The 12510-nt window shown below is 37.4% G+C and overlaps 3 protein-coding genes across 3 annotated transcripts; all 3 read left to right on the plus strand.

Moving 5' to 3' along the window:
- Positions 1-533: 533 nt before the first annotated feature.
- On the plus strand, positions 534-1905 carry LOC124118407 (serine-enriched protein-like). Its single transcript, XM_048381569.1, has 4 exons — positions 534-618; positions 818-1070; positions 1332-1543; positions 1711-1905. Exons 1-4 carry the CDS (start codon positions 534-536, stop codon positions 1881-1883), a joined length of 723 nt encoding a protein of 240 aa, XP_048237526.1. The 3' UTR covers positions 1884-1905.
- Positions 1906-4955: 3050 nt separating this feature from the next.
- LOC125372264 lies at positions 4956-5534 on the plus strand. The gene is made up of 2 exons (XM_048381570.1): positions 4956-5040; positions 5278-5534. Exons 1-2 carry the CDS (start codon positions 4956-4958, stop codon positions 5532-5534), a joined length of 342 nt encoding a protein of 113 aa, XP_048237527.1.
- A 3880-nt stretch (positions 5535-9414) lies between these two features.
- On the plus strand, positions 9415-10893 carry LOC125372265 (serine-enriched protein-like). The gene is made up of 4 exons (XM_048381571.1): positions 9415-9499; positions 9737-9989; positions 10251-10462; positions 10630-10893. The coding sequence occupies exons 1-4, from the start codon at positions 9415-9417 to the stop codon at positions 10800-10802; spliced, it is 723 nt and encodes a 240-aa protein (XP_048237528.1). The 3' UTR covers positions 10803-10893.
- The last annotated feature ends 1617 nt before the right edge of the window (positions 10894-12510 follow it).

Here is a 12510-nt window from a genome sequence, read left to right on the forward strand (position 1 = left end):
TCTAGAACATTTTTTGGCAAAGACGGCGTGCTAGTTACGTTCACTTTACTTACTCTCAGAGCAGGGATTTCATTGACGACCCCTGGGATTAAGGTAATTATAGTGACCGTTCATTGACGTCAGCTTCAAATTATTGGAAGTTTGTTTGAATACTTTTCGAATGTTAATCCACTTAATTGAATCGTAAACATCAATGAAACCAAATAGCTTCCCTCGTCTCATTGTGTTCTATTGTCAGTAAGGGATTAACTACTGATCGCTAATTTGATACTTAACGACCAGTAATCCCAACACGGTGTCTGGCGCTTGTCACGTTTCCACAGCAGCAACAGTAAACACAACAGTGTCACGTTCGTTATGATGCCAAGAACGTTAGCGTGACATTATAAAGTGATCAGTGTCACTTTGCATTGGATATCAGACGAGAGGTATAAAAGAAGACTGGTAGTGGGGATAGCATCACTGTCCTCGGGTAACTGAACAAAGAGCTACATTTCTTTCTTGTAACCGGAAAATTTATACAACTTACCAACATGGAGATATGTGAATCTGGGCTGTGTCTCCTTGACAATGACCACTTAGAAAACACTACAAACACTTTCAACAGAGACAACGAAGGTAAGTTGATACTCAATGACATTACAAATACAATCGATAAAGGCAAATAAATGAACAAATAATATTCATTGATCCGTTTAATATACTATCAGGATCAGAGAATGTTATTCGTGTCTATGAAACTATTCAAATCTCTTTTAAATATATATAACACGCACATGAATCAACTCTTTATGACAAATGTATGTAACATTTTCAGATGCAAGATCGTCGGGCTATGAATCGTGTGACTCATTCACCCAGACCTCGTCACCACCTTCAACTCCATCCTCCAAAGTCAGAGCCTCATCTAGCGGCCACAAGGAGATAATGATGTACAGCAACATGGCCGACCTGTCAGAAAGTCTACAGTACATCACTAGTATGCCGGAGTTGTGTGACGTCACTTTTCTAGTTGGCAACCGGCAGCTTCCCATTCATGGAGTTAAAGCAATCCTGGCTACCAGGAGCAGGTAAATATCCCATACAACTGAAACACGTCAATGGTCTTTTATTCGGAAACTTTTAGAAGTAAACACCATGATAAATGTGTGTATTCTAAATTAAAGCACATGCAACAACATGATTATCTGGCAGTAAGGATTTAAGAAAGTAGCAATGCTTCAACACATACATTTCATCCCTGTCCTTTTATAATTATTCACACGTGCAGATGTGAGTTTCCTATGAGATCTGTAGATGAAAATATACATAGTTTCCCTTCATCTTTCCAGGGTTTTCTATCAGATGATCTTGCATCACCAGAGGAAGGTCACAGAGTCGGTGAAACCTAAATCTCGACTGAGGATGAGAGCCAAGTCGTCAGCTGTCAATCTGCACAGCAAACTCCAGATCCCAATCCCAGACTACGACCATGTTGTCTTTTCCAGTCTTCTTAACTTCTTACACTCCGGCCGAGTTCGAGTACAACTTGGAACAGTCACAGGTGAGCAGTCAAATGTGTGTGGAGGAAGAAAAAACTTTCTGTTTATGACATTCGATATTGAAGCGTTTACTCCTTTACTGTAATAAACTGTAATATCAACAGTGAATTATAATATGTTATTATGAATATAACATCCTCATATCAATGGCTGCTTCTTATTTGAACAGGTTTATTCTGTGCTGCCATAGAATTTGGACTGAAGGATCTGCAGAAAGCATGCTGGGACTTCTTAAAACGGTGTGAAGGTGAAGATCAGAAGAGGGCTTTGATGACGTCAACACAACACTACCTTAAGAAGAAGGGAGCTCAGAAAATCTTGTCCCAAGTGTGCAGGTTGTGATTATTTGAGGACCGTAATTGCTCTGGTTTCCTATAATACATCTCTTGGACACAGTCAAACTGTGGAACCATTAGTGCTTCAATATACATTTTCAACGACTGACCATTGGCTGGCATTCCGACGGCCCGGGCGAAGCTGATCAAAGTGGAAACTGATGTCACTTCCTATTGATTGTTAACTGACGCACAATACCAGAGATGGAGATCCCTGATTTTTCTTACACAAGCGAGAAAATCAGACAGCGAGTTGAACTTAATGCTCCTTTAAATAGTATGTCGGTTATTCTTCCGTGTGTCAGCTTAGTGAGAGACGAAAATTTGAATTGACGCAGAGGATATCTCTGAAAGGAATATGATCGGAACGAAGCTTCGACCAGAGTGTCCTGGCACGTCTAAGGGATGTAATTATGCATAGAGAACTATGGCGTAAATATTACTGTGTAACACTACTTAATATTGTAAGTCTCTTAGATTGTACATGTGCTATATATGTATTGTTATCCCTTTATGGGAGTTGTTCGTTTTGTTCTTGTTGTCAAATGCAAATAAAATTTAAATCAAATCATGATCCTGTGTTGTCTGCCTGATGTTCCATTTCAGGAAGACCTGATGTCAATATTGTCTAGTTATTCTATTACGTGTGACAATTTGACATTCTTCAGGAAAAGGAATATTTTTCTAATTCTTTAATGTTTTCCTAGAGTTTATTATCACATCTTGAAGCCACTACTTTATGATTGGCCATTACATGCCTACGTACCTGAAGGTAACTAGGGCCTTGTCTGTTCTGATAGCAAAAGGCTGGATTTAACATGATAAGCGCGCAGTAGAAAGAAAAATAGTAGAAATGAAGGAATAGCAGAGAAGTAAATGGATAGTTGTTGATGAGAAAGTGATGAATTTGATCAAATATGCTGCTTCTATCCCATTTGGACAGAACAAATATCTACATTTTACACATTGCAAGCATATAAAATACCGGCAAAAGATCATTTGGTCCAGCGCTGGAGATATTCTCTATTTTAAACAAAACCGCTGCAATAAATAGTACAGCATTATCATTCAACCGTATCTCATCTAACATGCGTCAACTTTTGTAACTGCATTACTCTGAACCTTCATTCCAGTTGTATCGTTTTTCTTACCACAAATCTGCAATTTCTCTCACCGTTCATCATTTGGAAATGATTAAATAAACATTTTCTATCAGTTCATTTTCCCGACATGCATGTATCTCATCCAATAACAGATATAAATCGAACACGCCAAGTTTTTGACTAAATGTAAACTATTTCCATACACAACATATTTAATTCAAATGCCAGAAAAGACATGTAAATCTGTCAAAAGACGGGGAAAAGAGGCAGTGAACATGATATCATGTTGGTAGACATGGAATGGTTTCAGAAGTGATGGAATTCGAATATGATTAGTAAACACAACATGGTGCCAGTAGTCACAGAGATGTTCCTTGTATCTGTTCATATAGAACAAGATATCCGTTATCATTAATTAATGCTGTACTTGGAAGATGTAGACTGATTAAAATACAGAATAACTGTGTTTGGTCCCCAAAAACTATCCGATGCCGATATTCAGTCACTTTTTAAGAATATTCTTTATCGCATACAGCAGTTGTTTTATGCACCCGACATGCTATGGAGAACAATCATATCATTATTATCTGTATTATTTGTCAATACCCTCAATAATATAATCACTGTACAATTCCAACCATGCACAATATTTTCCAATTGTTATGATTGAGCAATAACTGCAAATTAATAATTTCCGCTGAGTTTCTTCACACACTTTATTCAGTATATAAAGTATATGCTCTTTGTGTCAGACTTCAATACAAAGTGCATCTATGAAATGTAACTGTTGTTTGAACATAGAGAAAATATCCATTTCACAAGAACACAAATACATTTACAGTGTTAAACAGATTGTTATAGATTATAGGATATCGGGTGTATGATAACCTTATTAGGTTCTATAACATCGCCATCAACTCAAAAGCATGTGCATAGGGAAACTGTTGCACTGGATTTAATGATCTTAAACTTATCAATTGAAATAGACAAGTTGATCATCCACACTATCTTCTTATCAATTACCAGTTGTTTTAGTTAACTACGGAAACAAACTCACTTGTGTATGTAATGAGATATTTGGTAAGAAAACAAGCACGTTTCTTACCATATTGATTTCTTACTTCTTCAATAAATACGGATTAAACATATTAGTACAGTACATACAGTACGTTCATAGTATCTAATAGTTCATCTTTCTAACGGATATCCATTTTAAACACCCTTGACGCAATTTTAGGATTGTTTCTTGGAATAGGAATAGTTTTCTTCAGGTGGCGCTTTTCGTTTTATAAAGAAGCCATCATCTCGGCTCTTCATTTACGGAACGTGTGACTTTATCCACACAGCGTGTGCGGAATGAATGAGCCTTGCATGGTGCATAGTCAGAAGATTCCTTTCTTGAACAAATTCCGGAAAAGATGGATGCCACTTACTTAGTGTCAAACGCAAACAAACTTCATTCCACTTTAGATAATTGTCAGAACATAGGTTTAAGTTTCAATGACGACTCCCGACATCACAGTAATTACAATGACCGTAAGTTCACTGACGTCAACAGCGTTTTCAATCTGTTTAAATCATTTCCGAATGCTAATTCAACTAATTGAATAGTAAAAATCACTGGACGCAAATACCTTACCTAATCTGATTATGTTCTATTGTTTGTAAAGGATTAACTATTGATCGCTAATTTGATACTTAACGGCCTTTAATCCCCCGATCCCAACATGCTCTTTGGCACTTGTCACGTGACCACAGCAGCAAAAGTAAACATTACAGTGTCACGTTCCCAATAATGCTAAGAGCGTTGGCGTGACATTGTAAAGTGATCAGTGTCACTTTGCGTTTGGCCACGTGGTATTGGAAAAGGGGTATTAAACGTGATTTGTAGAGAGCCTAACATCACTGTTCTCTGGCAATTGAACATACAGCTAATGTTCATTCTTGTAACCGGATAACTCATACAACTAAGCAGCATGAAGAGATGTGAATCTGAGCTCTGTCTCCTTGACAGCGACCTCTTAGAAAACACAACAAACACGTACAACAGAGATAGCGAAGGTGAGTTAATACTCAATGGTATTATGTATGTAATCGATAAAGTCAAATAAATGAACACATAATATTCGTTGTTCCGTTCAGTATGCTCTCAGCATAAAAAATACTCGTTCTGAAGAAAACATAAAAAACTTCATCTTTTATATGAAACTATGCAAAGCTCTTTCAAAATATATCTTACTTGCGCATGAAACAAGTGTCCATGTCAAATGAATGGCTAAATTTATGTAACATTTTCAGATGCAAGATCGTCGGGCTATGAATCGTGTGACTCATTCACCCAGGCCCCGTCACCACCTTCAACTCCATCCTCCAAGGTCAGAGCCTCATCTAGCGGCCACAAGGAGGTAATGATGTACAGCAACATGGCCGACCTGTCAGAAAGTCTACAGTACATCACTAGTATGCCGGAGTTGTGTGACGTCACTTTTCTAGTTGGCAACCGGCAGCTTCCCATTCATGGAGTTAAAGCAATCCTGGCTACCAGGAGCAGGTAAATATCCCATACAACTGAAACACGCCAATTGTCTTTTATTCGGAAACTTTTAGAAGTAAACACCGTGATAAATGTGTGTATTCCAAATTAAAGCACATGCAACAACATGATTATCTGGCAGTAAGGATTTAAGAAAGTAGCGATGCTTCAACACATACATTTCATCCCTGCCCTTTTATTATTATTCACACGTGCAGATATGAGTTTCCTATGAGATCTGTAGATGAAAATATACATAGTTTCCCTTCATCTTTCCAGGGTTTTCTATCAGATGATCTTGCATCACCAGAGGAAGGTCACAGAGTCGGTGAAACCTAAATCTCGACTGAGGATGAGAGCCAAGTCGTCAGCTGTCAATCTGCACAGCAAACTCCAGATCCCAATCCCAGACTACGACCATGTTGTCTTTTCCAGTCTTCTTAACTTCTTACACTCCGGCCGAGTTCGAGTACAACTTGGAACAGTCACAGGTGAGCAGTCAAATGTGTGTGGAGGAAGAAAAAACTTTCTGTTTATGACATTCGATATTGAAGCGTTTACTCCTTTACTGTAATAAACTGTAATATCAACAGTGAATTATAATATGTTATTATGAATATAACATCCTCATATCAATGGCTGCTTCTTATTTGAACAGGTTTATTCTGTGCTGCCATAGAATTTGGACTGAAGGATCTGCAGAAAGCATGCTGGGACTTCTTAAAACGGTGTGAAGGTGAAGATCAGAAGAGGGCTTTGATGACGTCAACACAACACTATCTTAAGAAGAAGGGAGCTCAGAAAATCTTGTCCCAAGTGTGCAGGTTGTGATTATTTGAGGACCGTAATTGCTCTGGTTTCCTATAATATATCTCTTGGACACAGTCAAACTGTGGAACCATTAGTGCTTCAATATACATTTTCAACGACTGACCATTGGCTGGCATTCCGACGGCCCTGGCGAAGCTGATCAAAGTGGAAACTGACGTCACTTCCTAGTGATTGTTAACTGACACACAATACCAGAGATGGAGATCCCTGATTTTTCTTACACAACGAGAAAATCAGACAGCGAGTTGAACTTAATGCTCCTTTAAATAGTATGTCGGTTATTCTTCCGTGTGTCAGCTTAGTGAGAGACGAAAATTTGAATTGACGCAGAAGATATCACTGAAAGGAATATGATCGGAACGAAGCTTCGACCAGAGTGTCCTGGCACGTCTAAGGGATGTAACTATGCATAGAGAACTATGGCGTAAATATTACTGTGTAACACTACTTAATATTGTAAGTCTCTTAGATTGTACATGTGCTATATATGTATTGTTATCCCTTTATGGGAGTTGTTCGTTTTGTTCTTGTTGTCAAATGCAAATAAAATTTAAATCAAATCATGATCCTGTGTTGTCTGCCTGATGTTCCATTTCAGGAAGACCTGATGTCAATATTGTCTAGTTATTCTATTACGTGTGACAATTTGACATTCTTCAGGAAAAGGAATATTTTTCTAATTCTTTAATGTTTTCCTAGAGTTTATTATCACATCTTGAAGCCACTACTTTATAATTGGCCATTACATGCCTACGTACCTGAAGGTAACTAGGGCCTTGTCTGTTCTGATAGCAAAAGGCTGGATTTAACATGATAAGCGCGCAGTAGAAAGAAAAATAGTAGAAATGAAGGAATAGCAGAGAAGTAAATGGATAGTGGTTGATGAGAAAGTGATGAATTTGATCAAATATGCTGCTTCTATCCCATTTGGACAGAACAAATATCTACATTTTACACATTGCAAGCATATAAAATACCGGCAAAAGATCATTTGGTCCAGCGCTGGAGATATTCTCTATTTTAAACAAAACCGCTGCAATAAATAGTACAGCATTATCATTCAACCGTATCTCATCTAACATGCGTCAACTTTTGTAACTGCATTACTCTGAACCTTCATTCCAGTTGTATCGTTTTTCTCACCACAAATCTGCAATTTCTCTCACCGTTCATCATTTGGAAATGATTAAATAAACATGTTCTATCAGTTCATTTTCCCGACATGCATGTATCTCATCCAATAACAGATATAAATCGAACACGCCAAGTTTTTGACTAAATGTAAACTATTTCCATACACAACATATTTAATTCAAATGCCAGAAAAGACATGTAAATCTGTCAAAAGACGGGGAAAAGAGGCAGTGAACATGATATCATGTTGGTAGACATGGAATGGTTTCAGAAGTGATGGAATTCGAATATGATTAGTAAACACAACATGGTGCCAGTAGTCACAGAGATGTTCCTTGTATCTGTTCATATAGAACAAGATATCCGTTATCATTAATTAATGCTGTACTTGGAAGATGTAGACTGATTAAAATACAGAATAACTGTGTTTGGTCCCCAAAAACTATCCGATGCCGATATTCAGTCACTTTTTAAGAATATTCTTTATCGCATACAGCAGTTGTTTTATGCACCCGACATGCTATGGAGAACAATCATATCATTATTATCTGTATTATTTGTCAATACCCTCAATAATATAATCACTGTACAATTCCAACCATGCACAATATTTTCCAATTGTTATGATTGAGCAATAACTGCAAATTAATAATTTCCGCTGAGTTTCTTCACACACTTTATTCAGTATATAAAGTATATGCTCTTTGTGTCAGACTTCAATACAAAGTGCATCTATGAAATGTAACTGTTGTTTGAACATAGAGAAAATATCCATTTCACAAGAACACAAATACATTTACAGTGTTAAACAGATTGTTATAGATTATAGGATATCGGGTGTATGATAACCTTATTAGGTTCTATAACATCGCCATCAACTCAAAAGCATGTGCATAGGGAAACTGTTGCACTGGATTTAATGATCTTAAACTTATCAATTGAAATAGACAAGTTGATCATCCACACTATCTTCTTATCAATTACCAGTTGTTTTAGTTAACTACGGAAACAAACTCACTTGTGTATGTAATGAGATATTTGGTAAGAAAACAAGCACGTTTCTTACCATATTGATTTCTTACTTCTTCAATAAATACGGATTAAACATATTAGTACAGTACATACAGTACGTTCATAGTATCTAATAGTTCATCTTTCTAACGGATATCCATTTTAAACACCCTTGACGCAATTTTAGGATTGTTTCTTGGAATAGGAATAGTTTTCTTCAGGTGGCGCTTTTCGTTTTATAAAGAAGCCATCATCTCGGCTCTTCATTTACGGAACGTGTGACTTTATCCACACAGCGTGTGCGGAATGAATGAGCCTTGCATGGTGCATAGTCAGAAGATTCCTTTCTTGAACAAATTCCGGAAAAGATGGATGCCACTTACTTAGTGTCAAACGCAAACAAACTTCATTCCACTTTAGATGATTGTCAGAACATAGGTTTAAGTTTCAATGACGACTCCCGACATCACAGTAATTACAATGACCGTAAGTTCACTGACGTCAACAGCGTTTTCAATCTGTTTAAATCATTTCCGAATGCTAATTCAACTAATTGAATAGTAAAAATCACTGGACGCAAATACCTTACCTAATCTGATTATGTTCTATTGTTTGTAAAGGATTAACTATTGATCGCTAATTTGATACTTAACGGCCTTTAATCCCCCGATCCCAACATGCTCTTTGGCACTTGTCACGTGACCACAGCAGCAAAAGTAAACATTACAGTGTCACGTTCCCAATAATGCTAAGAGCGTTGGCGTGACATTGTAAAGTGATCAGTGTCACTTTGCGTTTGGCCACGTGGTATTGGAAAAGGGGTATTAAACGTGATTTGTAGAGAGCCTAACATCACTGTTCTCTGGCAATTGAACATACAGCTAATGTTCATTCTTGTAACCGGATAACTCATACAACTAAGCAGCATGAAGAGATGTGAATCTGAGCTCTGTCTCCTTGACAGCGACCTCTTAGAAAACACAACAAACACGTACAACAGAGATAGCGAAGGTGAGTTAATACTCAATGGTATTATGTATGTAATGGATAAAGTCAAATAAATGAACACATAATATTCGTTGTTCCGTTCAGTATGCTCTCAGCATAAAAAATACTCGTTCTGAAGAAAACATAAAAAACTTCATCTTTTATATGAAACTATGCAAAGCTCTTTCAAAATATATCTTACTTGCGCATGAAACAAGTGTCCATGTCAAATGAATGGCTAAATTTATGTAACATTTTCAGATGCAAGATCGTCGGGCTATGAATCGTGTGACTCATTCACCCAGGCCCCGTCACCACCTTCAACTCCATCCTCCAAGGTCAGAGCCTCATCTAGCGGCCACAAGGAGGTAATGATGTACAGCAACATGGCCGACCTGTCAGAAAGTCTACAGTACATCACTAGTATGCCGGAGTTGTGTGACGTCACTTTTCTAGTTGGCAACCGGCAGCTTCCCATTCATGGAGTTAAAGCAATCCTGGCTACCAGGAGCAGGTAAATATCCCATACAACTGAAACACGCCAATTGTCTTTTATTCGGAAACTTTTAGAAGTAAACACCGTGATAAATGTGTGTATTCCAAATTAAAGCACATGCAACAACATGATTATCTGGCAGTAAGGATTTAAGAAAGTAGCAATGCTTCAACACATACATTTCATCCCTGCCCTTTTATTATTATTCACACGTGCAGATATGAGTTTCCTATGAGATCTGTAGATGAACATATACATAGTTTCCCTTCATCTTTCCAGGGTTTTCTATCAGATGATCTTGCATCACCAGAGGAAGGTCACAGAGTCGGTGAAACCTAAATCTCGACTGAGGATGAGAGCCAAGTCGTCAGCTGTCAACCTGCACAGCAAACTCCAGATCCCAATCCCAGACTACGACCATGTTGTCTTTTCCAGTCTTCTTAACTTCTTACACTCCGGCCGAGTTCGAGTACAACTTGGAACAGTCACAGGTGAGCAGTCAAATGTGTTTGGAGGAAGAAAAAACTTTCTGTTTATGACATTCGATATTGTTGCGTTTACTCCTTTACTGTAATAAACTGTAATATCAACAGTGAATTATAATATGTTATTATGAATATAACATCCTCATATCAATGGCTGCTTCTTATTTGAACAGGTTTATTCTGTGCTGCCATAGAATTTGGACTGAAGGATCTGCAGAAAGCATGCTGGGACTTCTTAAAACGGTGTGAAGGTGAAGATCAGAAGAGGGCTTTGATGACGTCAACACAACACTACCTTAAGAAGAAGGGAGCTCAGAAAATCTTGTCCCAAGTGTGCAGGTTGTGATTATTTGAGGACCGTAATTGCTCTGGTTTCCTATAATATATCTCTTGGACACAGTCAAACTGTGGAACCATTAGTGCTTCAATATACATTTTCAACGACTGACCACTGGCTGGCATTCCGACGGCCCGGGCGAAGCTGATCAAAGTGGAAACTGATGTCACTTCCTATTGATTGTTAACTGACACACAATACCAGAGATGGAGATCCCTGATTTTTCTTACACAACGAGAAAATCAGACAGCGAGTTGAACTTAATGCTCCTTTAAATAGTATGTCGGTTATTCTTCCGTGTGTCAGCTTAGTGAGAGACGAAAATTTGAATTGAAGATATCACTGAAAGGAATATGATCGGAACGAAGCTTCGACCAGAGTGTCCTGGCACGTCTAAAGGATGTAACTATGCATAGAGAACTATGGCATAAATATTACTGTGTAACACTACTTAATATTGTAAGTCTCTTAGATTGTACATGTGCTATATATGTATTGTTATCCCTTTATGGGAGTTGTTCGTTTTGTTCTTGTTGTCAAATGCAAATAAAGTTTAAATCAAATCATGATCCTGTGTTGTCTGCCTGATGTTCCATTTCAGGAAGACCTGATGTCAATATTGTCTAGTTATTCTATTACGTGTGACAATTTGACATTCTTCAGGAAAAGGAATATTTTTCTAATTCTTTAATGTTTTCCTGGAGTTTATTATCACATCTTGAAGCCACTACTTTATAATTGGCCATTACATGCCTACGTACCTGAAGGTAACTAGGGCCTTGTCTGTTCTGATAGCAAAAGGCTGGATTTAACATGATAAGCAGTAGAAAGAAAAATAGTAGAAATGAAGGAATAGCAGAGAAGTAAATGGATAGTGGTTGATGAGAAAGTGATGAATTTGATCAAATATGCTGCTTCTATCCCATTTGGACAGAACAAATATCTACATTTTACACATTGCAAGCATATAAAATACCGGCAAAAGATCATTTGGTCCAGCGCTGGAGATATTCTCTATTTTAAACAAAACCGCTGCAATAAATAGTACAGCATTATCATTCAACCGTATCTCATCTAACATGCGTCAACTTTTGTAACTGCATTACTCTGAACCTTCATTCCAGTTGTATCGTTTTTCTTACCACAAATCTGCAATTTCTCTCACCGTTCATCATTTGGAAATGATTAAATAAACATGTTCTATCAGTTCATTTTCCCGACATGCATGTATCTCATCCAATAACAGATATAAATCGAACACGCCAAGTTTTTGACTAAATGTAAACTATTTTCATACACAACATATTTAATTCAAATGCCAGAAAAGACATGTAAATCTGTCAAAAGACGGGGAAAAGAGGCAGTGAACATGACATCATGTTGGTAGACATGGAATGGTTTCAGAAGTGATGGAATTCGAATATGATTAGTAAACACAACATGGTGCCAGTAGTCACAGAGATGTTCCTTGTATCTGTTCATATAGAACAAGATATCCGTTATCATTAATTAATGCTGTACTTGGAAGATGTAGACTGATTAAAATACAGAATAACTGTGTTTGGTCCCCCAAAACTATCCGATGCCGATATTCAGTCACTTTTTAAGAATATTCTTTATCGCATATGGTTTGTCCATTTAATAAATAAGCAGTGGTTTGTTGTTTTCATTTATATCCATATTTTTATATTATGTCCATATTTCATGTACAATGCAA

The sequence above is a fragment of the Haliotis rufescens genome, unplaced genomic scaffold, assembly GCF_023055435.1.
Source record: "Haliotis rufescens isolate VD_foot unplaced genomic scaffold, xgHalRufe1.0.p SCAF_4, whole genome shotgun sequence".
NCBI classification, from domain to species: domain Eukaryota; kingdom Metazoa; phylum Mollusca; class Gastropoda; order Lepetellida; family Haliotidae; genus Haliotis; species Haliotis rufescens.